Below are 27,463 nucleotides of genomic sequence, written 5' to 3'. Positions count from 1 at the left end.
TATGGGAAGGGGAAGTTTTCTTATGGGGGAGTTCCCTGTTATCAATAAGATCATAGGTCTGGTTTCTATCTCAATAAAGACATGAGAGAAATGATTACTAATAGTCAATGATTTGGGGAGATCCAGAGTTCCTTCCTTTTTCTAAAACCCTGATTTTAAACGTTTAGTCCCTTGAAAGACATTACTGATAATGAAATTAGACTAACTTTCTTTTCAGACCCCACTCAGGTGGGGGAGCCATTGTGTTCTGCTCATGCTTGGGTTGGGGATAAGTTGGGGGTGACTTATAAGTGAATGACATAATCAAAATTCTGGTCCAGCTCCTCATTGAATATTCATTCTCTCATCAATTATTAACCAATCAGAGTTGATTGCCACCCTTGGGGATACCCCTTTTCTAAAGGGCATGTAAGCCATGAGCCTGCTGCCATGACTGTCTTTGATCTAAGAGAGAGATAGCTGAATGACTATTCTTTTATAAAAAGGCTGGCATTATTAATAAAATGATTAAATTACCCAGAAATGATGTCTCTCAAACCTTTTTAAATGCCACAGATATATGTGTGTATATTATTTATCTGTTGTCCCTGTATCATCTGTATACAGATGTGTGTGTCACACACTTTTAATTAGCTGTTGGCCTGGTGCGGAGCCTGGGAGTCCAAACAAAATCAAGGTATAATTGTCCGTGAAACACAAAAGAAGGCTTTATGCAGAGATATCTCCCAGAAGCCTTACCTGTAATTCTTCCAAGTTTCCCTTCATACATCTGTCCAACAAATCCAGCTATATGGGCCCCCAGGCTGACTCCAATCATGTAAATGTTGTCAAGAGATGCTCCGCTGGCCTGTGATTCCAAGAGGGAGTTGCCATCAGTTGGGCAAATAATAGCGAGGAAGACCATTTGGCAAAGCATCCTGGCTGCCCACTTCCTGCTTTTCCCTGGGTCTTAATCCCTAACTCCTCCATGGGTCTCTTAGAAAAAGCAAAGATTAAAAAAGAAAAACAAGAAAAAATAGAAAAGAAAAGAAAAAGCAAAGATAGATCTCTTTTAAACACTGAGTGGGCAAAGCAAAATCTTCCATGCCCAACAACAACAACAAGAAATGCACCCACCCTGGCAGGGTGGCATTAGCACGGATATTTGCCTCATCAGAACAATCTAATCCAACCCAACAAGCAAGTATTAAGCATCTACCATCTGCAGGGCCTAGAGGTGGCTGGGCTATGCCATGGAGAAAGTGCTCCGCTTGGGCTCGGGAAGACCCTCTCTACCTGTGTGACCCTGGACACAGTGTTTAACCTTTCTCAGCCTCAGTTTCCTCATCCATAAAATGGGACTAATCATAGCGCGTACCTTATGGAGTTGTGAGGACCTAATGATATGTACTGTTGTTGTTTCCAAAGAGGACCAATGACATCACAGAGTGCTGTCTGGACTTGCTTCTGAATTGTATTTACATGAGCCAGAGTTGCACAAAGCCGTCAGCCTCACTCTCTCTTCCAGTCACTGAAGTCCAGCAACAAAAGTCAATGAGACCAGCCAAGCTCTAAGCGCTCCCCAGAAGTCCGCTTCAGCCATCTTCATGGCCCTTGGAACAAATTGTTCCCATCCGCCCATTCTGCCTGCGGGGATGCCTTTCTGTGCTTGGGGGAGACACCCCCTAACTCACCAACAGGTTCCCCTCCACTTGGTTTAGCCCATCTGCCAAGATATAGACTACTTTGCAACCTTAAAGCACTATAGATGTGAGCTATTATTGTCGTGATGTCATTATAATTGTTTCAAAATAATAATGGGGGGGGCGGGGCAATGGGGGTTAAGTGACTTGCCCAGGGTCACACAGCTAGTAAGTGTCAAGTGTCTGAGGCCAGATTTGAACTCAGGTCCTCCTGACTCCAGGGCCGGTGCTCTATCCACTGCGCCACCTAGCTGCCCCTTGTTATTCTTATTTGACAGATGAGAAACTGAGACAGAGGAGGGTAAGTCGCTGAAAGGCAACACTTTACCCATCACAAGTTCACAAAGCACTTGACAGAGATAGATGAACTCGCTGGATCCTCCCAGCAAGCCTGGAAGGCAGGCACTCTTATTATTCCTATTTTTCAGATAAGGAAGCTGAGGCAAACAGAGGCTAAATGACTTGAGAAGGTAGCACAGCTAGTGAAGTGTCAGAGACAGGATTTGAACTCAAGGCTTCCTTGATTCTAAGTGCAGCGCTCTGTCTCTGGGGCACCAGGCTGTGTCAATGCAAACAAAATCCACATGATGAGATTACTGTCCCATCATGAAGCTTGGCATACGACAAGGATTCAAAGGAAAAACAATAAAGTCTCTGGCCTCAAGGAAGAGGAGATCAGGAAGGGACACTTGAGCTGAGCCTGGAAGGATTCTGTGAGTAAGGGGTGAGAGGGGAAGGCAGCCCAGGCGGACTAGAGGAGAGCTAGAAGACCAATAAGGAAACTACTGGAATAGCCTAAAAGCCCACAAGGGGATCTGATAAGGCATGGGCCAAGGAGTCAGCTACAAAGACCAAACAAGAGACAGAGAATATTATGAAATGCAAAATGGATGATTTTGATTACATTAAATTAAAAAGGGTTTGTACAGGGCAGCTAGGTGGCGCAGTGGATAGAGCACTGGCTCTGGAGTCAGGAGTACCTGAGTTCAAATCCGGCCTCAGACACATAACACTTACTAGCTGTGTGACCCTGGGCAAGTCACTTGACCCCAATTGCCTCACTTAAAAAAAAAAAAACTGTAAAAAAAAAAAAAAAAAAGGGTTTGTACAAACAGAAGCAATGCAATCAAAATTAGAAGGGAGGCAGAAAGCTGGGAAACAATTTTTGAGGCCAGTACTTCTGATAAAGGCCTCATCTCTAAAATATATAGGGAACTAAATCAAATTTATAAGAACCCAAGTCATTCCCCAATTGAGAAATGGTCAAAGGATATGAACAGGCAGTTTTCTGATGAAGAAATCAAAGCTATCTATTCCCATATGAAAAAATGCTCTAAATCACTATTGATTAGAGAAATGAAAATTAAAACAACTCTGAGGTACCACCTCAGACCTATCAGATTGGCTAAAATGACAAAAAAGGAAAATAATAAATGTTGGAGAAGCTGTGGAAAAATTGGAACACTAATGCACTGTTGGTAGAGCTGTGAACTGATCCAACCATTCTGGAGAGCCATTTGGAATTATGCCCAAAGGGTGATAAAACTGTGCATACCCTTTGACCCAGCAATACCACTTTTGGGTCTTTTCCCCAAAGAGATCATAAAAAAGGGAAAAGGACCCACATGTACAAAAATATTTATAGCTGCTCTTTTTGTGGTGGCAAGGAATTGGAAATTGAGGGACTGCCCATCCATTGGGGCATGGCTGAACAAGTTGTGGTATATGAATGTAATGGAATTCTATTGTGCTGTAAGAAATGATGAGCAGGGGGCAGCTAGGTGGTGTAGTGGATAGGACTGGCCTTGGATTCAGGAGGACCTAAATTCAAATCCAGCCTCAGACACTTGACACTTACTAGCTGTGTGACCCTGGGCAAGTCACTTAACCCCCATTGCCTCGCCAAAAAAAAAAGAAAGGAAGGAAGGAAGAAATGATGAGCAGGAGGAGTTCAGAGAAACCTGGAAGGACTCGCATGAACTGATGATGAGTGAGAGTGAGATGAGCAGAATCAGAAGAACATTGTACACAGTATCAACAACATTATGTGTTGATCAACTAGACTAGATTCTTCTCACCAATACAATGGTACAAGAAAGTTCCAAAGGACTCATGATGGAAAAGGCTCTCTAAATCCAGAAGGAAAAAAAAAAAAGAACTGTGGAATATGGATGCTGATTGAACCATACTATTTCTTTTGTTTTTGGTTCTGTTGTTTTTCTTTTTTGAGGTTTTTCCTTTTTGCTCTGATTCTTCTCTTATAACATGCCTAATGCAGAAATATGTTTAATGTTATTTTATTTATATACATATATAAAACCTCTATCAGATTACCTGCTGTCTAGGGGAGGGGGGGTAGAAAAATTTGAAATTGGAAATCTTATAAAAACAAATGTTGAAAACTATCTCTACACGTAAAAAAGGGGGGAGGTCAGCTACAGAGGGCACAGGGGAGGGAAGCACTGGACCTCAGGGTGCTGAGGAGGGAGGACAATGGGTTAGAGTGACAGCTTTACACCCTGGGGCAACTAGGGGACACCATAGTGCACATAGTGGTGGGCCTGGAGTCAGGAAGATTCATATCCCTGAGTTCAAATCTGGCTTCAGATACTTCCTAGCTGTGTGACCCTGGGCAAGTCACTTAACCCTGATTTCCTAAAAAAAAAAAGGGGGGGGCACATTATACATTTTTGTACTTAGGATAGGTTTTCTAGTGCCTTTTCTTTGCTGTGAACAGCCTTCTTACCAGCATCTTGTCAATGGTCTCCTTTAGGATTTCAGCCACCCCCCAGGTGTGACTGGAGGCAATGCTGTAGATCAGATTCGTGGCTCCTCGATTCCAGTCAACCACAATGACATTCATATCTCCAACATAGAGCAGGCCCTTCACCAGCTCGGACAGCCAGACTGGTTGGGAGCCTGTCGGTCTGTAGCCATGGATGATGAAGGTAGTTTTCTTGGTCGTGTTGAAGCTCACGGGAAAGGGAGAATGGAGTTCCTTGGCACAGGTGAAGTTCTTCCCTGTATATAGCAGCAGCCTCACTTTGAGGCTCGTGCCCACAATGGCGCTGTGGAAGCTGAGCTTGGTGAATGTGTGACATTCTTCATCTGTGTCTGAAAGTCAGAGGAAGAAGAGGACAGATGGGGACAGCTCTTCCCCAGAGGGCTGTGGCTGGCCCTGCTCCAGAGCCAAGGGGGCACCTCGCAGGTCACGTCCTCCAACTGCCTCCCTTCACATATTGGGAAGCTGAGGACCACAAAGGTGAACAACACGTGCACGGTACCATGGGAGATACTAAAGAATCCCCATCTCCAGGATGGAGGGGACTTCAGCTCCCATGAGTTCAATGATCATCTAAATATCCAGCCCCAGTCGCTCTCCTGAGCACCTGTTCTGAATCAGCAGTTCCTGATTAGACACTTCGAACCGACTATGCCATGGGCATATTAACCTCAATCTGTCCAAACCAGAATGCCTTATCCTTTCCTCCACACCCACTCTTCTTCCAAACTTCTCTATTCCTGTAAGGGGTACCACCATCCTTCCCTGTCACACTGGTTTATAGCTTGGCCTTCCTTCTCTTCCTCACATGTGACATTACATCCCTCCCCCTTTTCATAAGCTGGTCCCCCAGGTTTGGACCACGTTTGGACCCCTCTGTCTCTTTGAATCCCTAACACCCTTCAAGTTGGAACCCACATTCTGAACCAGTGTACAAAGGATAAAGAGTAAATCAAAATTTAGAAATATAGCAGTTGGCAACATTGGAGAGATCGATTTTGTAAAATCATGCCCTCGGGGCAGCTAGGTGGCCCAGTGGATAAAGCACAAGCCCTGGAGTCAAAAGGACCTGAGTTCAAATTTGACTTCAGACACTTGACACTTACTAGCTGTGTGACCCTGGGCAAGTCACTTAACCCCAATTGTCTCCCCCCTCCCCCCTAAAAAAAGAGTAAAGGCTCGCTAAATTAAAATGAACCGAATTGTGGAAAGAACAAAGAATAAATGTCTATTGGACTGAATGGAACAGAATGGAACTGTGAAAAGAATGAAGACAAATGTTTATTGGATTGAATGGAGTAGATATGGAAAGAATGAAGAACAAATGTTTCTTTGTTTGGTTTTGGTGAGGCAATTGGGGTTAAGTGACTTGCCCAGGGTCACACAGCTAGTAAGTGTCAAGTGTCTGAGGCTGGATTTGAACTCAGGTACTCCTGACTCCAGGGTCGGTGCTCTACCCACTGCACCGCCTAGCTGCCCCGACAAATGTTTCTTGAATTATATCTGGAATGCACAATAAATGTGTTGTTTGGATTGAATTAGAGACATTTTATAGTTTTGGTTTTTTTGGGGGGTTTGGTTTGTTTTGTTGTTGTTTTTTGTGGGGCAGCTTTCAGGAGAGACATTTTATGTTAACAGAATAACCAACTGAAGAGTTCTTTGTTGTTGTTTTTTTCTTTTTTCTTTTTTGTGAGGCAATTGGGGTCAAGTGACTTGCCCAGGGTCACACAGCTAATAAGTGTGAAGTGTCTGAGACCAGATTTGAACTCAGGTCTTCCTGAATCCAGGGCTGGTGCTCTATCCACTGTGCCACTTAGCCTAGAGTTCTTTGATAGTCTACAGCACATCCTTGCTAAAGTGGTCACCCACTATATCTCCAGGGTGTATACAGCCTCTTTCTTTTGTAATCTAAAACTTGCTAAGTTACAAGCCCAAGTTGTTGTTCTGGTCGTATTAAGAGGCACAGGTGGATAAAACATGCTAAACGGGTTTCTGAAGTAGTGCCTTTTCCATTCATCAGTGTTTATTTGATACTTAGTGAGCTGATCTTTTTTATTCAGTCCCAATGCCCTAGTTCCTTCTAAGTGCTACCTGCTGATCATAGGAAAAGTTAAGGTTAAGGTTAATACCCCCATTCTAAACCTGTCTAGTGGCATCTCCAGCTTCGGCCAGCTGGGTCTGTATCCTTGATTGTGTTCAGCATTTATGAAGCACCAGCAAGTTTTATGCTATGCAGAACATACACATACGCATATATGTATCAGTCAGTCAATAAACATTTATTAAACACCTACTATGTGCCAGGCACTGTGCTAAGTGCTAGAGATACAAAAAGAGGCAAAAGACAGTCCCTGCTCTCAATGAGTTTACAATCATGCAGCATGACATGTTTCCTACTAGCTGATAAATAAGGAAAACACCTCACAGACAGGTAACTCCCTTTGATGACTGTGAATGAGATCTAACCTTGAGTTAGTATTTGTGTCACTTGTGATGAATTTTATTTGCCTTGTCTCTGATTTGATCAAACCTATGAGAAAATTCTGGTCTCTGCTGAAAGCCCAAGCTGGAGACTGGCTTGTATTAGCTGACGAGACTTGACGCCGCCGTGTAACAGGAGTATGCAGTGGAGCTTGCTTCACACCACTCTGGAGAGATGGGTTGTGTTAGAAGAGTAACCCCCATTTTACAGGTGAGGAAACTGAGGCTCAGAGGAATAAGATGTCAGCTAGCTAACAAGTGTCAGATCTTCTCACTCCCAAATCATAGCCACATAGCCACTCCCATGTCTTGAAAATGTATTGAAAAGGGAGAATTTACTGCCTAAATCACGGAATCCCAGGACTTAGAATCAGAACACCCCAAATTCTGAGCTGGAAGGGCCCCCAGGAGCCATTTGATCCAACCACTTCATTTTACAGAAAAGAGAATCATAGGATCACAGAGCGAGGAGTCCTTACGGACCACCTTAGTTCAACTGCCTCATTTTATAAATGAGGAAACAGACCCAGAGAGGACTTGCTCAATGTCCCACAGGTAACAGGTGACAGAGTCAGGATCTTAGCAGAGTTCTGAGAATGGAGGCAAGAGAAGAAGGGGGGAAAAGAGAGAAGGAAAAAAAGAGAAGAAGCAAGAAGAAAAGCTCTACTGTTCTTTGATTCTATGAAAGAGGGAATGAGAACAAGAGGAAACCTGGGTCTAAGAGGGAGGAGCCCAAAATTCTACTCTCAGCAATGTCTAATATCCAGGGCATGATTTTATGTTTTGGGTTTTTTGTTTCTGTTTTTGTTTTGCAGGGCAATGGGGGTTAAGTGATTTGCCCAGGGTCACACAGCTTGTAAGTGCCAAGTGTCTGGAGTCAAATTTGAACTCAGGTCCTCTTGAATCCAGGGTGGTTGCTTTATCCACTGTGCCACCTAGCTGCCCCAAGGGCATGATCTTACAAAATCGATCCAACTGCTACATTTCTAAATTTTTATTTATAACATTCATTTCTTAAAATTTTGAGTTTTGAATCCTCTCCCTCCATCCTTCCCCTCTCCTACTCATTGAGAAGGCCAATCGTGCGATGTCAGTTATACATGGGAAATTAGGAAAAATTTATTTCCTCATAAAAGTCATGTTTAAAACAATAATAATAATGTAAAAAAATGTTTCCCTACTGGTATATTTTTTGTAGAATCCATTAACTACAGCAGGCAAGGTGTGCCTGTATTTCTTATTGATAGAAGATATTTCCGGCATTGGGGTGGCTCATTTCCTCTTTACTGTGACAGTGGAGGGTACACTCCTACTCTCTTTCTGCTCTCCCCGAAACAAGATCCCTTACCTGAAACTGTCCCCAGTCTGGACTCAAAGAGGCCAAGATTCTCTAAACCTCCCCGGAAAAGGCTGGGCCGTGACTCACCCTTCACTTATACACCAGGCTCTGGAATTACCCTCATCCTTATCTCACATTACAGTTGTAGTCTGGACTACCTGGGCCACTCCCAGGGCCTCTTTCCCGTGTGCTCTCACCTGCCTCTGAACCTTTGTTCCCCCCCTCCCCCAATCTGTTGTCCCAAACTGGGAAGGACTCCTCCCCTCCCCCCACTCCTGTTTATTAATATCCTTGATTTTCTTCTCGGTCTGATTCAAATGACTTCCAGGATATGCCACGTAACCTGCTGTTTGATTCCAACCTCTTGAGTTTTGAGGTTCCTGCTCCGGACTAGGAAAAGGCTGTACCAAGTGACCTCTGAGTTCTCTCCCCGTTCTAAATCTAAGTACCATGCAGTGCCTGAGTCAATGTTTTCCCAGTGTCTTATTCCACCTAGCACAGTGCTTGGCACATTGTAGGAGCTTAATGTTGCTGTGGCTGAGTTGTTTTCAATCGTGTTTGACTCTTCATGACCCCATTTGGGGTTTTTTGGCTAAGATCCTGGAGTGGTTTGGCTATTTCCTTCTCCGGCTCATTTGACAGACGAGGAAACTGAGGCAAACAGGGTTAAGTGACCTGCCCAGGGTGACACAGATAGTAAGTGTCTGAGGCTAGATTTGAACTCAGGTCTTCCTGACTCCAGGCCCAACACTGTATCCACTGTGACACCTCACTGTCCAGGAGCAAATTTATATGTTTTTTTAATGTAGGTATACGTGTATGTATATGTCTGTGTGTGCATGTACATATATGCATATATACATATACATATGTGTATATACTATATAACAATATAATAGTAAATGTATATTATCTCTATACACGTATATGTATATGTGTATATATATATATATATATATCGGTACACACACATACACATATGCACCTTGTAAACTTTAAAGCTACACACCTGCAGGCTTTTATTGTAACTATTTCTACTATATTATGACTATGTATAAATATCTGCTGAATTCACAGGGTACGGAAAAGTGACCTCCATTCAAACACTCTGCACCTATGTGCCAAGTGTTAAGCACTTACTGTATGCTCGAAACTGCCAAATGCCAGAGGTACCAAGATAAACATCAAGCAGCCCCTTCCTTCTGGAAGCTTATTAATTAGGAAGATAATATGTACATCTAAAATATGCAATAAAAAGACAAGGTCATTGGGTGAGGAGAGGCCCTAGCAGGTCTGGGGGCCTCGGGAAAGGCCCCAGGTAAAAGGTGGCAGAAGCTGAGCTTTGAGGGATTAGAAATGAAAAGGCACCAGCCACCACCTGCTGTGAAGACATGGGAGTAGATAGGAAATGGAATGTTGTAAGCAAAGGGGGAGGGAATGAGCACTTATTAAACTACTCTGCACCAGGCACAGATTATCTTGTTTGAGCCTCACAATAACCCTGGGTCTGTAAGGTGGGTACGGACCTTTATTGTCCCATTTTACAGTTGATGCAACTGAGTCAGAGTTTAAGTAGTTCAAAGGTAAATTTAGGATTATACAACTAATACATGTCTGAAGCCAGATTTAAACTCAGGTCTTCCTGATACCAGGCCCAGGGCTCCATCCACTGACACCTTTTGCTGTCCCTTATGAGGAACAGTGAGAAGTTCGATTGATCGCTTTGCTGTTCCCTAGAAGTAGTTACTAAATATTAGGTCAAACAGCACCACTTTCTCCCGTGTGATCTTGGGCAAGTCATTTTTCCTACCTGAGCCTCAGTTTCTTCCTTTGTCAAACAAGGCATTTGGCCTTGATTTCTGAGGTCCCTAGGGGCTACACTCTAATCATCAACCCTTTCTCGATATATACTGAGCTCTGGGATCCCAGGCTTCTGTCTGTTCTGTTTGGAACACAAACTCACAAAATCCCCTTGATTAACTTTTGGGGGTGGGGGGAGTAGTTTCCAAAAGTTTAAGAAAGAAAAGGGGGCTCTGCCAAATGTTTGGCCCGGTTACCAAGGCCGGAATCCACTTTGCCTCCCGTTTGTGGAAAAGGGCTGTGAATGCAGGCGGTCACATGCTGGGATAGGAGGCAGCCTGGCTTTTCCTGTATGTCCTGAACCTGTGATTTCACTGCCTGGAGGGCTCTGGATGAAGAGGCTCCTATTAATGTAGAGACAGTTCCCTTCTTTTCGTCCCCAGAGCCTAACACAATGCCTGGAATACAGCAGTTACCTAATAAATGGCTTGTGGATTGATTGATCAAATGCTTAGCAATTTACAGCCTTTCCTGAGGGTTTCCTGCTAAAAATCCCACTAATGAGTCAAATCTGAAGAATGTTGTGAATTGGTATAAAGGCATCACGGGGAGCACGGTTCTGAAGGTGAGCAGGGCCCAGCTGAGATCCTGGTGGAATCTCCTCACCCCCAACCTATCCCAGGGGAGAAGGAAGAAGGGGACTAAGGGATACCACATGCCCTCTTGCTTGCTGCTTTGGGACTTCTGATTTGAATTACAAACTGGGCCCCTCACCCCCCATGACCACATTTTCTTCCATCCCTAGCCCTTCATTTATAAGTAGGCAGATTACACACAGATGCCCCATCATCTTCACAACTTCAAAGTAGAGAAGGGAGGAGCCAATAAAAAAATAAAAGATTTGGAATCATTAGGACCAGGATATTTTGATTTCTTGTTGATTGTAATTAATTTCTGGCAAAACATCACCTTAACTCATAGTCACAGAATAGCAATGATGTTGGCTCTGATTTCCTACTAGTTTATTTCATTCACATACATGGTAAGAACTCTATGATATGAAATTTTTTTTTTTGGTGAGGCAATTGGGGTTAAATGACTTGCCCAAGGTCACACCGCCAGTAAGTGTTAAGTGTCTAAGGCTGGATTTGAACTCAGGTCCTCCTGAATCCACAGTTGGTGCTCTATACACTGTGCTACTTAGCTGCCCCCTGAATTCTCTAAAGACTGATGAATCTGTAGGCAAATAGTTCTAGCCTGATTTTACAGTGGCAGGAAAACAGTGCATGAAAAATTCAAGGGCTCAGGATAAGCTAGAGTCGGGAAGACTTGAATTCAAATCCAGCTTCGAACACTCACTAGCTGTGTGATTCTGGGCAAGTCACTTCACCTGTGTTTGCCTCAGTTTCCCCATCTGCCAAATGGAGATAATAACAGCACCTACTTTGCAGGGTTGTTCTGAAGAGCAAAGGAGATAAAATTTGTAAAGTACTTGGCACATAGTAGGTGCTATATAAATGGGAACTATTACTATTATTATTAGCCAAGAAAGTCAAATGTGCTGGCACCCTTTGGGGACAGTAATCTTTAGATTCACTCTCTGCAACGATCCCATCAATACCATTGCTTGAAGGAGGGCCACACATTCAGTGACTTTGTTACTATCTTGTCAAACTTACTTTTTAAAAAACTGTATCTAACAGAAGTACATCCTTTCTTATTAAAAATACTGATGCCCATACCTATTTAGAGTTCCTCCAACAAGACCTTCTTTCCTATCTCAGAGCATTTTTACTGGCTGTCCCTCAAGCCCCTAATGCCCTCTGACCTCACTTCCACGTCTCAGTTTCATGGCCTCTTTCAGAGACTCAGTCCAAATTCCACTTTTGCCTGGGGCCCTTGTTGGTGTTGCTCTGCTCCCTCACCCTCCCCATGCCGCTAGCGCCTCTCCTCTGACATCACCTTCAGTCTCCTCTGTATACAGCAAATAACTATTTTTGTGTTTGCCTCTCCTAGGCAAGTTTCTTGAAGGCAAGGGCGCTCTCTCTCTGTCACTCTGTCTCTCTCTCTGTCTCTTTCTCTCTCTGTCTCTGTCTGTCTGTCTTTCTCTCTGTCTCTGTCTCTGTCTCTCTCTTTAAATCACTAGCATAGTGACTGACACATAGTAACTGATCATCGACAGAATCCCTACTATTGGTTCTAACAGACATTCCTGCCCTTCCGAAGAGAATCCTCACCTCCTAAAAGACATGCTTAACCAGTTAACTGGTTAGCTGGTTAACACCAGCCAAAAGTCTTCATTGCTCTTGCATCCAGAGAAACCTCTGAAATGAAGCAAGGAAACTGACCGAGCCTGGTCAAAGTATTTAAGTTCAAACTGTATGATTTCAATGTGTCATTTTTTTAAAAATATGTCTTTTAAAACATGTAATGCTTGCATTTTTAGGTTATTTTTTTTTAAGATGAGATTCCCAAGGGATGTGGATGCACGACAGAGCGAACACCCACTACAGATTATTAAATTAAAATCTCTTGGAATCTGAAAAGCCATGTGGATTTTAGCTGTGAAAGGCAATCCCATTGGCTCTGATTGCAAACCGATTTAAACGCTGTATATATCTTGAAGGGGCCACAAGTCAGTCAAAGGAGAGGAAAAATGAAATAAGCTTTTTAAAAAAGCTTCTTTGTTCTTTATATCGCTTCACAAAGCTTCCCCAGCAGATGTTTAAGATGCAAAATTACAATAGCATAGCAATCTTTTTTTTTTCTAAAAATGAAATCAATAAATGAAGAAAACAAACTTTTAAAGCAAAAAGCTTACCAGAGCTCACCAACCGCACCAAACAGATGAAGACGAAGAATCTCAGCATGGGGTAAGGAAGAGGGTAAGACTGGGGGGGGGGGTCAGGAGGGGTGGCTTCCCTACAGTCTTCCCTGCTCCAGATTCCGAAGCTCTCTCTGTCTCGGCTTTGGTAGGTAAACCAGAGGTGGAGTGACAGAAGGAAGTTACAGAGCAGCTAGTGTGAATGGGAATGTTGGCTTCCCTCACACACACCGGGCCAGAATTCTAACTCCTCCTCTTTTCAGAGAAAGGTCATGTGGTTTCACCAAACCACCCTCCTTCCCACCCCCAGCCCGAATCATTCTCGGGTACATGTGAATTCAAGAATTCATATTTGCAAAGTGATGAATTTAAAATAGTTTCGAGTCTCCGTGGGTGGCTTACCAGTAGCTTGGCTTGGGGTGTGGAAATAAGGAATGACTTCAATCTTTTTCTTTCTTTCTTTTTTTTTTTTTATTGCTCCCATACCAGAGAGAGAAATGAACAAGAATAGGCAAAGGCCCACAGGCAATGGGTGCATCCAAATTACATTCAAAACTGTCTGCAGACTGAAAAGGCCAGACTGAAGGCTTCAGCTGGAGAGGTAGCAACAACAACAGTACCAAGAGTTTGTTTGCAAAGTGGTTTTTATCTCACTTAAGCCTCTCAGCAATCCTACAAATTAGACACTATTATTTCCATTTGAAAAGCAAGAAACTGCTCCCAGGGGTTAAGGGCCTTATCCATTGCCTTATGGCTAGGGGATATCAGAAGCAGAATTTGAACCCAGCTCCCTTCTCCCACTCCTCTTTATCTTCCCCTCTCCATCCCCCTGCCTCTACCACCCCACTGCTTCTCAATGCAATGTATAGACTATCCATTGTATTCTATTCAGTTGCAAGAACATGTTTACCCAAAGGGCTATCTTCCAGACTGAATGATAGTTCTTGCTTTTTTGTTTGTTTGTTTGTTTGTTTGTTTTTGTGGGGCAATGGGGGTTAAGTGACTTACCCAGGGTCACACAGCTAGTAAGTGTCAAGGGTCTAAGGCTGGATTTGAACTCAGGTACTCCTGAATCCAGGGCTGGTGCTTTATCCACTGAGCCACCTAGCTGCCCCCAGTTCTTGTTTTTTAAACATATTTTGATATTTCAAAGATGTGTGATTTTATAATTATAAGTGCTCTCTCCAAAGCCACAGACCCTAACCTCTCCATGCCTTTGAAAACAGTTTGTAGATTGATATAGGGGGAAAAAATCTCCCTAGTGACCAAGGGAGATTATTCCAACTTTTCACCCTTTAGGTACTTTAGTGACTTTGAGGCCCTTGCATTCTTTTTGAGAGATACAACATAATCACAAATAAATTTAGTATAAATTAATCAATCAAGAAGCATTTGTTAAATGCCTATTATCTTTCCCTTCTTTGCAGAGGTGGGGGACTATAGGTATAGAACATTGCATATACTAGCAGATGCAAATGATTTGTTGGTTAGTTTTGGTTTGGTTTGGTTTGCTTTTATTCCTTCTTATTATTTCTTTTGTATTTGTTACAAGGAATAATTTTCTAGGGAGTGAAGCGGAAGATACGTTTAGAGAAGAAGTTGGTGCAAAAAGAAATAGGGGCAGCTAGGTGGCGCAGTGGATAAAGCACCAGCCCTGGATTCAGGAGGACCTGAGTTCAAATTTGTCCTCAGACACTTGACACTTAACTAGCTGTGTGACCCTGGGCAAGTCACTTAACCCCCATTGCCCTGCAAAAAAAAAAAAAAAGAAAGAAAAAGAAAAGAAATTATTAAACTTTTTAAAAGAGAAAAAAGAATATAAGCTTCTTTTTTTTACTTTGTCTTATATTTTAATGAGTTCATGAGGAAAAAAAAATAAAAGTCCACAAATAAATTACCATTTGAACTGACTCTTCCTTTGATCACAAAGATATAAGTAAAAACAAATTAGCCTTCAGTTTAGAGATTATACAATCATGCTGATAATTATGGTCCACTAGCTTACCAATAGATATTTGATTTAACTTAGTAGTAATAAGAGCTAAAATATTGTTGTTGTTGTTCAGTAACTTTCAGTTGTATCTGATTCTTTTTTTTAATTAATAAAGTATTTTTTTCCCATTACATGTAAAGATAGCTCTCAACTTTTGTTTATACAAGCTTTCCAATTTCAGATTTTTCTCCCTCCCTCCCCTCCCTCCCTCCTCCCCCTAGACAGCAGGTAATCTGATATAGGTTTTATATATATATATATATATATATATATATATATATATATATATATATATATATATATATATATAAAACATTAAACGTATTTCTGCATTAGTCATGTTATAAGAGAAAAATCAGAGCAATGATGAAAAACCTCAAAATAGAAAAACAACAGCACCAAAAACAAAAGAAATAGTATGGTTCATTCAGCATCTATACTCCACAATTCTTTTTTTTTTTCCCCTGAATTTGGAGATACTCTTCCATCATGAGTTCCCTGGAACTCTTCTGTACCATTGCATTGGTGAGAAGAATATAGTCCATCACAGTAGATCAACGCTCAATGTTGATGATACTGTGTACAATGTTCTTCTGGTTCTGCTCATCTCACTCATCATCAGCCCACACAAGAAGAATATAAGCTTCTTGAGGGCAGGAATAGTCATGTTTTTGTAGTTGAATCCTCACTGCCTATATATATTAGACATTTAATAAATGCTCATTGATTGAATGTGAAGTTATAGGGCCTGGCTTCTGCTTTCTACCTGCAGGACGTGAGTGAAGTCACTTTATCTCTCTGGGGCAATTTCCTCATTTGTAAAATGAGGGGGTTGAACTAGCTGAAGGCTGAGGTTCCCTTCCAGCTCTGAACCTAGTATGAACCCATGAACCAGCTGTTGCGAAAATTTCTAAGTCAAAGGAAAAGAAACAGCAAAGTTTCCAAGCCATAGAACATAGGTTTATTGAGAGAGGGCCTATCTTACAATAAAGCCGGTCAGGGGTTGGACATGAAAGACCTTGAGCTAAGGACTCAACAGGGTTTTTATACCTGTTGGGGCCAAATTTGGTATAGGGAGAGTTAATTGGATGGCTTGCCTTAATATTGGGGTTCAGAAAATAATAAGGGACCTCTAGGTCTGAAACTCCCTCCCCTCTGAACTGCCTTTTTTGGATATTTCTCCCACGCCAATAAGAAAGGAGCTTAACAGCCTCTTTTCCCCAAACGAATCAGGTTTTATTAATGGGAATAAAATACACAGCAAGGTTAAAATTAATAAAGTCAAAGACAAGGGAATAGGGGGGGAAATGGATAATCCCCCTAACTATACCAAAAGCCTATACAATCCCCAAACTTGCTTCCAGCTCCACTAGTTTCAAAGAGCTGGGCTTATTAACTCACCACCTGGGGTCCAGCGCTTCAATGGGAAACAGCTATAAAGCCAGGGCCCACTGGAGAAAACCACCAGGAAAAACCTCTCTCATCTGCTTCTGCCAGCTCACTCGACCAGAAAGAGAGTGAGCTCCCCTCAGTGAGCATTTACCCCCCCTACCCCAAAAGGGGAGGTCCTTCAAACTGCCTATGGAGAATAGTTTCTCCTGCTGACATCAGCAGCATGCATCACTCAGGACAGGTCAGGTGTGGCCCATCCCAATCAGTCTACCAAATTCCATTATTTTACCACATACCCTAACAGAGCTTAAATGCTCATATATCATACTAATTTTTAGAAGAATGTAATTTTAAGTCATCTTCTTGGGAAATATGGAAACTGCCTACATGACAAATGTTAGCATTTTCCAATAATCTTATCAGTCTTTTTGTGGCAACAGGGTCATAACTCTGCTGCATGACCCCCTTTAGTCAAGTATATCACTCGTGATTTCTAAAATATATTATTGCTAACTATAGTATCCTCTGATATTACTTAATGCTTAACATTGGAAAGTATCATCTGACATTATTAATTAGAAAGAAAAGAAACTTAATCTACTAATACAATTAAAATAAGATATCTAAATATAATAAATCACAATTTTCAGTTAATATGTTGATTATTATCATAATTAAATCACTTATAACTATATTAAATCTCTTATAACTAAGGGGTGGGGAAAATCTCACTCACACGGCTAGGGGTTGGGCTTCAAAGGCATGAGCTTTGGAATTCTAGTTTTTCATTGTTGTTGTTGTTTTGGATAAGAGGAAATGAAATGCAAAAACTTCAATGAATCCTCAACTGATATGAACTGAGAGTTTTCTGAAGAAGAAATCAAATTAGTCATATGAAAAAAATGTTCTAAATCACTATTGATTAGAGAAATGTGAATTAAAACAATCTTGTGGTACCACCTCATACTTATCAGATTAGCTAATATGATAGAAAAGGAAAGTGAGGGATATTGGAGGGGATATGGGGAAAATGTCACACTAACGCACTGTTGGTAGAATTGTGAATTGATCCAACCATTTTGGAGAGCAACTATGATCAAAAGGCTATAAAACTACATACCCAGCAATACTGCTACTTGGTCTGTATCCCAAAGAGATCAAAGAAAAAGGAAAAGGACCCATAGGTACAAAAATATTTCTAACAGCTCTGTGTGCATGTGTGTGTGTGTGTGTGTGTGTGTGTGTGTGTGTGTGGTGGCAAAGAATTGGAAATTGAAAGGATACCCATCCATTGGGATATGCCTGAACAAGTTGTGGTATATGATTTGATGGAATACTCTGGAATACTCTTGTGCTTTAAGAAATGACAAGCAGTATGCTCTCAGAAAGACCTGGGAAGACTTACATGAACTGATACAAAGTGAAGTGGACAGAACCAGGGGAACAACGAATGGCAATATTGTAACAGTGATTGACTATGAATGATTTGGCTATTCTCAGTAATACAATGATCAAAGACAATTCCAAAGGACCCATGATAAAAAATACTATACATGTCCAGAGAAGGAAATGATGGCATCCAAATGCAGATGGAAGCATACTTTTTTTAAACTTTCTTTTTCTTTTTTTATCTATGTTTTCTTAACAACATGGCTAATATGGAAATATGTTTTGCATGACTCTCCCTATATACTCTATATCAAAGTGCTTGCCTTCTCAAGGAGGAGAGACGAGAGAGAATTTGGAATTCAAAAATTATTAAAAATGAATGCTAGGGGCAGCTAGGTGGCGCAGTGGATAGAGCACTGGCCCTGGAGTCAGGAGTACCTGAGTTCAAATCCGGCCTCAGACACTTAACACTTACTAGTTGTGTGACCCTGGGCAAGTCACTTAACCCCAATTGCCTCACTAAAAAAAACAAAACAAAAACAAAACAAAACAAAACAAAAAAACAAAAAACAAAAATGAATGCTAAAGGGGCAGCTAGGTGGCACAGTGGATAGAGCACCAGCCCTGGAGTCAGGAGTACCTGGGTTCAAATCCAGCCTCAGACACTTGACACTTACTAGCTGTGTGACTCTGGGCAAGTCACTTAACCCCAATTGCCTCACTAAAAACAAAAAAAAGAATGTTAAATTTTTTTTTTACATGTAACTGAGAAAGATATAATAAAATCATTTTAAAAAAACAAGAAGGGTTCTGTTGTGGTATGTTGACAGAGGAGTCTGATAACTGATAGTACAAGGGGAAAAAAGAGCATAAATAAAACATTTTTTCCATCTTTTTTTTTTTTTGCAGGACAGTGAGGATTAAGTGACTTGCCCAGGGTCACACAGCTAGTAAGTGTCAAGTGTCTGAGGCCGGATTTGAACTCAGGTCCTCCTGAATCCAGGGCCGGTGCTTTATCCACTGTGCCACCTAGCCGCCCCAATAAAACATTTTTAAAAAGAAAGAAACTTAAACAAAGAATGCAAAATATGCCAGTTTACCAACATCTGTGTTGGCACCAACTCAAAGCCACATTTCAAGCTACGGAAACTTCATCATGTGCTTGGTCCCTGGTCCTCAATAACTCCAGTGCACTTAGGCAGAGAATGAAATGAGCAAGACTAGCAAGAAATCAAGACTGCTCTGCAGGGAACAGCACCTACCCGCACTTAAGAGCTCATTAAAGTAAAGCAATCTATAAATCAGCTGCATCTGCCATGCTTCTCTTTGCAGCAATGGACTTTCTATTTTTTTAAAAATTTTTTTTTTTAAGTGAGGCAATTGGGGTCAAGTGACTTGCCCAGGGTCACACAAGTAGTAAGTTTTAAGTGTCTGAGGCTGGATCCGAACTCAGGTACTCCTGACTCCAGGGCCAGTGCTCTATCCACTGCACTATCTAGCTGCCCCAGCAATGGACTTCCTAAATAAAACCACTTGCTCAAGCCCAATCTGAACCTTTTTTTCTCTTCCCAGAAAACAGGTGCTGTGATATTGAAGAGGAGGAATCAGATCTATTTTGTTTATTTTATTCCTAGGGCTTAACCCAGTGAGTGGATGGATGGATGGACGGATGGACAGACGGATGGACGGATGGATGGATGGATGGATGAACAAAAAAAACCCATTTAAGTGCTAGAACATAGGAAGCACTTTGTAAATGTTCATTGGCCGATTGATTCCTGTTAAACTTATTTGCAATTATGTATGTGTGTATGTGTGTATGTGTGTATGTGTATATGTATGTATGTATGTATGTATGTATTGTGTATGTCTGTATGTAAGGCCCCAAAAGTCATCCTATCACGCATGTCATCGAACAAGTGATAGCACTGTATCCCCAAAGAGATCAAAGAAAGAGGAAAGGACCCAAACTTACAAAAATATTGGTATTAATTCTTTTTGTGGTGGCAAAGAACTGAAAACTCAGGGAGTGCCCAACAATTGGAGAATAGATGAATACATTATGATGTATGAATATAATGGAATATTATTGTGCTGTATGAAATGAAGAAAGAGCAGGTTTCTGAGATGCCTGGGAAGGCATGTATAGGCTGATACAGAGAGAAGGGAGCAGAACCAGGGGAACAACTTATACTACATATAATAACACATATATTATATATGACAGCATTGTATATAACATTGCAAAAATGAACAAATTTGAATGACTTAATAAGACTCATCAATGTAATAAGCAACCATGATTCCAGGAAACACATGATGCAAATTGTTACCCTCTTCCTGACTAAGAGGTGATGGACTAATATGCAGAATAAGACATATTTTTAGATATGGCCAATATGGGAATTTATTTTCTTTGATTATGCTTATTATACCAGGATTTTGTTTTTCTTTTACTTTTTTTTCTGGGAGAAGGATATGGGGAAGAAGAAAAATGCTTCATAATAAAAAATGAAGACAATTAAAAAATAATGTCAGTTTAATGTGGAAATTTATTTAACATGATTGTACATGGAAAACCTATATCAGATTGCTTGCTGTCCTAGGGAGGGGGGAGAGGAGAGAAGGAGGGAGAAAAAGTTGGAACTCATCGTCTTATAAAAATGAATGTTGAAAACTATCTTTACATGTAGTTGGGAAAAATAAATTCCTATTATGTAAAAAGAGGAAATATAAAATATATACAAAATAAATTCAAGGTTTTTTGGGTCAGAAAAAAAATGTCAGTGTTTTGAGGACACCAATGCTTGTTGCCTTGGCAAGTCATACCCTCTCTGGGCTTCGGTTTCTTTTTCTATAAAGTGGAGGAATTGGATTAGAGAACCTCTGAGGTCTCTTCCAGACCCAAACATATGATCCTAATGTTTTTGTTTGTTTGTTTGTTTTTAGTGAGGCAATTGGGGTTAAGTGACTTGCCCAGGGTCACACAGCTAGTAAGTGTCAAGTGTCTGAAGCTGGATTTGAACTCAGGTCCTCCTGAATCCAGGACCAGTGCTTTAATCACTGCACCACCTAGCTGCCCCGATCCTAATGTTTTTATTGGTAGAAGGCAGATAACAAGTGCACTGCCCCTTTTTGAATCGGCAATGAAAAGTTCATTCCCTCAAGGAAGCTGCATTCTGCAAGCCAATACAAGCTCAAAAGACCCTACCACAGGCAGGGCACAAATAGTCTATTTGAACATTTGGAGGGGAGAGTTCTCACATTTCTTTTGAGCTACTGCAATTCCGCTTTGCTTATAGAATACAGCAAGGCAGCTACATGATGCAGTGGATAGAGCACTGGCCCTGAAGTTGGGAGGACCTGAGTTCAGATGTCACCTCAGACGTGCTTACTAGCTGTGTGACCTTGAGCAAGTCACTTAACCCCAATTGCTTTAAACATCCCAGGCCATCTCTAGTCATCCTGATGTCTATCTTGCCATTGGACCCAGATGGCTCTGGAGGAGAGAGTGAGGTTGATGACCTTGCACAGCCCTCCCTCACTTCAATCCAATTCACTGCTAGTCATGGCATCACCTCCTTGTGTCATGGTCCTCTTAAAGAACAAAGAACAAACATTAACAATAGAAGACAATATCTTATTTGATGTGGCCGTGCCATGCTGGGAGGTTCTGTGCCAGTATTTCCCACGTCTCACAATTGATTTCAAAGTTCTTCAAAGAGACTTTGAGAGTGTCCTCGTATCACTTCTTCTGACATCAGTTTGGCCAGCTGATTGCAGCTGCATTCTCTGCTTGGCAGTTCAGCTCAAGAGAGGTCCTCAGTGTCCAGTACCTTATCTTGCCAGGTGATCTTCAGAATCTTGCTAAGGCAATTCAAATGGAAGCAGTTCAGTTTCTGGCATGGAGCTGGTAGATTGTCCAGATTTCACAGGCGTACAACAATGAGGTCAGCACAACAACTCTGTAGACCTTCAGTTTGATAGTCAGTCTAATGCCTCTTCTCTCCCACACTTCCCTTTGGAGCCTCCCACTGAGCTCACTCTGGCAAAGGGAGCGTCAACGTCATCATCTATGTTGACGTCCCTGGAAAGTGTGCTACCAAGGGAAGTGGACTTATCCACAGCATTCACAATTTCTCTGGTGACTATGACCAGTGGTTCCACATATGGATGGTGCCATGCTGGCTGGTGGAGAACACAAGTGACAAAGAATCAATCCATGCTCGGTTGCATTGCAGTCTCAGAGACTGCAGTGACTCAACTTCAGTGAATTAGAATACTTCTCCATGATGAACAGTTCATTGCTGAGTCAGCACACCATTAGCAACGGTGGAGCAGAAAAGGAATGGGCAACTCTCAGAGCCTTGGTGTACAGGACCCCATGGGCTCATCTGGGCCAGAACACTGGCAAACATTAGGATTGGCTGGATGAAAACGATGGGGAAATTCAAAAGCTGAGGAGCAAGAAACAAGAAAGAACTCCACAGGATTTACCAACAGGACAGCTCGGCCATGTTCACAAACGCAGCATTTAATGCCAACAAAAATAGAGTGCAAACAAAACCTAGAGAGATGCAGGATTCTTGGCTCAGTAAGACGGCAGATGAGATTCAAGTTTGTGCTGACACAAACAATCCAAAACTCTTCTATGATGCCCTGACCAAAGACCTCTGGTGCTTCTCAGCTACTCAACACTGATGGAGCCACACTGAGTAGTGATAAGGACAGGATCCTGGAGAGATGAGCTGGACACTTTCATAGTGTTCTTAACAGACTGTCATCAATTAATGCTGAAGGAATTAACCATATACCTCATGTTGAAGTCGATCTTTCTCTAGCCACATTTCCAGCTGAAGAATATGTTTCAAATGCCATTCGTCTCCTCTCATGTGGCGGATTCTATTCCAGCTGAAATCTACAAGGCAGGGGGTCCACTGCTCATACCAAAGATAACTGAAATTTTCTGGGTTATATGGCAAGAAGAGGTTATCCCTCAGGATTTCAAGCATGCCCCCATTGTCCATGTCTATAAAGGAAAGGGAAATAGGTCGTCCTGTGACAATCACAGGGCTCTCTCTCTTAGTCATTGCTGGCAAGATTCTTGCCAGAGTCTTCCTTAATAGTTTGATCCTTCACCTGGAAGATAGTCATCTACCTGAGAGCCAGTGTGGCTTCAGAAAGAGCTGAGGAATGATTGGCATGTTCTATCTGCCTGTCAACTCCAGGGGAAATGCCAGGGGCAAAACAGAGGTCTGTACACAATGTTTGTTGATCTGACCAAAGCTTTGTTGCTATCAGTCATGAGGGCTTGGGGAAAATAATGGTAAAATTTGGTTACTAGGAGAACTTTATCAGTATTGTACCCTAGTTTCATTTACTTTTTGGTGAGGCAATTGGGGTTAAATGACTTGCCCAGGGTCACACAGTGTACCCCAGTTTCATGATGGCATACTTGCACATGTTCTAGATGAAGGATGATACAAGGACACTCTTAAGCTCTCTGTCTGTCTGTCTCTCTCAAACACACACACACACACACACACACACCCACACCCACACCCACACACACACTTTCCTAGTCACCAGTGGAATGAAGCAGGACTTTGTGCCTGCTCTCCTGATTTTTAGCATGATGTTTTCTGGGATGTTGTCAGATGCCTTCAAAGAGGACAAAAATGACATCAAGGTGAGCTGCAGCATGATGGTAAATTATTTAACTTGAAAAGGGCTATAATCCAAGAGCAAAGAGGAGGGAGAATTGGTATATAGACAAGTCAATGAAAATACAAATAGAATAGAAAGTGATTTGGAGGGTGTACAACACTAACCACTGGAAAAGAACCAGCTAGGCCTCATCCAGGTGGTGCCTTGGGGCAGCTAGGTGGCACAGTGGATAGAGCACCAGCCCTGGAGTCAAAAGTACCTGAGTTCAAATCCGGCCTCAGACATTTGACACTTACCAGCTGTGTGACCCTGGGCAAGTCAGTTAACCCCAATTGCCTCATAAAAAAAAAAAAAAAAAAGAGGAACCAGGTGGTGCCTTGAGCCAGTCTTGAAGGGACCTAAGGATTTTAAAACAAGGGAGGAAAGAGACCATTGCAGAGATGGGGGCAGCACTTAGAATTGTGCACAGGGACCAAACAACAAGGCCAGTCTGGATGGACCACAGAACATGTGAGAGGGAATTATTATTGCTTAGGAACCATCCCTCCTGTGTGCTTAGCTTAGGACTGTTAGGTGATTATTCCAGGGAGGTATGTACATAGAGAAAGAGAATGTAGGGGTGGGGGGCAGCTAGGTGGTGCAGTGGATAAAGCACTGGCCTTGGATTCGGGAGGACCCCAGTTCAAATCCAGCCTCAGACACTTGACACTTAACTAGCTGTGTGACCCTGGGCAAGTCACTTAACCCCCATTGCCCTGAAAAAACAAAAAAAAACCAAACAAACAAAAAAGAAAGGGAATGTGCATTTTTGTGGAGGTCTGCCAATCAGAGAAATACAAGTGTTGGCTCCCAGAATCCCAGACCTGGAAGGGACCTTAGAGATTTGCCTGATGGTTGCCCTTCATTGGACAGATGAATGGAAGTGATTTCCTTTGGTAATCCTAACTGGATTCGTTGATGATTGGCCTGCTAGTGACACCCAGAGGACTGTAAACAACCCATCAATGGGTAGAAGGGAAGAATCCAACTATGACATTGTCTGCCCAGCGACCCAGGACAGCTTCTCAGGTGATAGCATAGTTGTGTACAAGTCAGAACAACTGAATTTTGAGCTCCAAGAAACTTCAGCGATCAGCTTGGTCTTATAAACACTGAGTATCACTGGGTTGTTTCAATGTAGTGGTGTATTATTTCAGTGTAATAAATGATGGAAAAATTCAGAGGAGTATGGGAATAATTATGTAAATTGATCATAATAATAATGAGCAAGTATCTTTATTGGCAGCTAGGTGCCACTGCAATGGGTGGAGCACCGGGCTTGGGATCAGGAAGACTCATTTTCATGAGTTCAACCCAACTTCAGACATTAACTAGCTGTGTGACCTTGGGCAAGTCACTTAACCTTGTTTGCTTCAGTTTCCTCATCTGTAAAGTGAACTGGAAAAACAAATGGCAAACCACTCCTGTATCTTTGGAAAGAAAATCCCAGATGGGGTCACAAAGAGTCCGACATGACCAAACCAATACAAAAGCAGCATCTATATAGTATGTCAAGGCTTGTAAAGAACATTACATATGCAATCTCACTTGATCCTCACAATAACCCCTGAGGTATGTACTATTAATATCCCCTTTTTCAGATGAGGAAGAAATGGAGACAATTTAACAGATATGCTTAAGGTCACACAGCTGGAATGTCTGAGGTAGGCTTTGAACTCATGTGTACTTTCCACCAAGATCAACACACTAGCCACTATACCACCTAGCTTCCTAAAGCAGTTAAGTAAGCAGAACCAGGAAAACATGTACACATTGACTTCAAAAATGAAAATAGAACTAACAACAAGAAGAGAAACAACAATAAGTAATTCTAATGACCAACTTTTTCCTGGGAGAAGAGATGAGAAAATGCAGAACTCTCCCTTCTTTGTAAACTTGGTGGACTATGGGTATGTAACATTGCATATATTGTCAGACTTAGTCGATATACTCATAAGTTTTAAAGAACTACCTTTTTTAAAAAATAAAAGTATTTTATTATTTTCCAGTTACATGTAGTGATACTTTTCAACATTTGTTTATATAAGATTTCCAATTTCAAATTTTTCTCCCTCCCCCCCTCCCCTAGACAGCAGGTAATTTGATGTAGGTTTTATATTTATATATATATATGTATATGTATATATATAGAAATAAAACATATTTCTGCATTAGTCATGTTACAAGAGAAGAATCAGAGCAAAAAGGAAAAACCTCAAAAAAGAAAAACAACAGAACCAAAACCAAAAGAAATAGTATGGGGGGCAGCTAGGTAGCACAGTGGATAAAGCACCAGCCCTAGATTCAGGAGGACCTGAGTTCAAATCTGGCCTCAGACACTTGACACTTACTAGCTGTGTGACCCTGGGCAAGTCACTTAACCCTCATTGCCCAGCAAAAAAAAAAAAAAAAAGAAATAGTATGGTTCAATCAGCATCCATATTCCACAGTTCTTTTTTTTTTTCCTTCTGGATTTGGAGAGCCTTTTCCATCATGAGTCCTTTGGAACTTTCTTGTACCATTGTAATGGTGAGAAGAATCTAGTCTATCACAGTTGATCAACACACAATGTTGTTGATACTGTGTATAATGTTCTTCTAGTTCTGCTCATCTCACCCTCACTCATCATCAGTTCATGCAAGTCTTTCCAGGTTTCTCTGAACTCCTCCTGCTCATCATTTCTTCCTTCCTTCCTTTTTTTTTTTTTTGCAAGGCAATGGGGGTTAAGTGACTTGCCCAGGGTCACACAGCTAGTTAAGTGTCAAGTGTCTGAGGCTGGATTTGAACTCAGGTCCTCCTGAATCCAAGGCCAGTCCTATCCACTACACCACCTAGCTGCCCCCTGCTCATCATTTCTTACAGCACAATAGAATTCCATTACATTCATATACCGCAACTTGTTCAGCCATGCCCCAATGGATGGGCAGCCCCTCAATTTCCAATTCCTTGCCACCACAAAAAGAGCAGCTATAAATATTTTTGTACATGTGGGTCCTTTTTCCTTTTTTATGATATCTTTGGGGAAAAGACCCAAAAGTGGTATTTCTGGGTCAAAGGGTATGCACAGCTTTATAGCCCTTTGGGCATAATTCCAAATGGCTCTCCAGAATGGTTGGATCAGTTCACAGCTCCACCAACAATGCATTAGTGTTCCAATATTTCCACAGCTTCTCCAACATTATTTTCCTTTTTTGTCATATTAGCCAATCTGATAGGTGTCAGGTGGTACCTCAGAGTTGTTTTAATTTTCATTTCTCTAATCAATAGTGATTTAGAGCATTTTTTCATATGGGAATAGATAGCTTTGATTTCTTCATCAGAAAACTGCCTGTTCATATCCTTTGATCATTTCTCAATTGGGAAATGACTTGGATTCTTATAATTTTTTTTTTTAAGTGAGGCAATTGGGGTTAAGTGACTGGCCCAGGGTCACACAGCTAGTAAGTGTCAAGTGTCTGAGGCCGGATTTGAACTCAGGTACTCCTGACTCCAGGGCCGGTGCTCTATCCACTGCGCCACCTAGCCGCCCCCCAAACTAGGTGGCGCAGTGGATAGAGCACCGGCCCTGGAGTCAGGAGTACCTGAGTTCAAATCCGGCCTCAGACACTTGACACTTACTAGCTGTGTGACCCTGGGCCAGTCACTTAACCCCCAATGCCCCGCAAAAAAAAAAAAAAAAATTTTGATTCTGGACTTTACATTCACTCAATGAAATGAGCATTCTGAAACAGAAATAGAAGATTGTACATAGAATCATAACAATAATATCTAAAATGTAATCCTCACAATGACCTACAGAAGCATTATTAGAAAACTGAGGCAAGCAGAGTTTCAGTGAGTTGTCCAGCCTTTCACAGCTAATAAGTGACTAAGGCTAAATTTAAACTCAGGTCTTCCTGACTCTGTGCCAGGTGCTCTATGCACTATGACTCCCTCTGGTGGCCTCATGAATCTCTTCTGTACAATTTACTTTTCTTTGAAAATACATAAGATATTCAGCATGTAACTTTTCAAAGCTGTCTTGTTTGTTTCCTTTTGACATTCCTTCTGTTCCATTCTGTGCATTAAAATATTT

At 41.7% G+C, this 27,463-nt stretch overlaps 1 protein-coding gene across 1 annotated transcript in view; it reads right to left on the bottom strand.

The window, feature by feature from the left end:
* LIPH (lipase H) overlaps positions 1-13,137 on the bottom strand; it is a 32,835-nt gene extending 19,698 nt beyond the window's left edge. Inside the window, exons 1-3 of the mRNA XM_044001640.1 lie at positions 12,906-13,137; positions 4,429-4,796; positions 739-847 (exon numbers count right to left, since the gene is read on the bottom strand). Coding sequence (XP_043857575.1) covers positions 739-847; positions 4,429-4,796; positions 12,906-12,954 — 526 coding nt within the window. The 5' untranslated portion in view covers positions 12,955-13,137. The remainder of the gene's footprint in view (positions 1-738; positions 848-4,428; positions 4,797-12,905) is intronic.
* Positions 13,138-27,463: the final 14,326 nt, after the last annotated feature.

The sequence above is a fragment of the Dromiciops gliroides genome, chromosome 4, assembly GCF_019393635.1.
Source record: "Dromiciops gliroides isolate mDroGli1 chromosome 4, mDroGli1.pri, whole genome shotgun sequence".
In the NCBI taxonomy this organism is placed as follows: domain Eukaryota; kingdom Metazoa; phylum Chordata; class Mammalia; order Microbiotheria; family Microbiotheriidae; genus Dromiciops; species Dromiciops gliroides.
The sequence above is the reverse complement of the archived record's forward strand: the minus strand, read 5'-3'. Positions and strand labels throughout refer to the sequence as shown.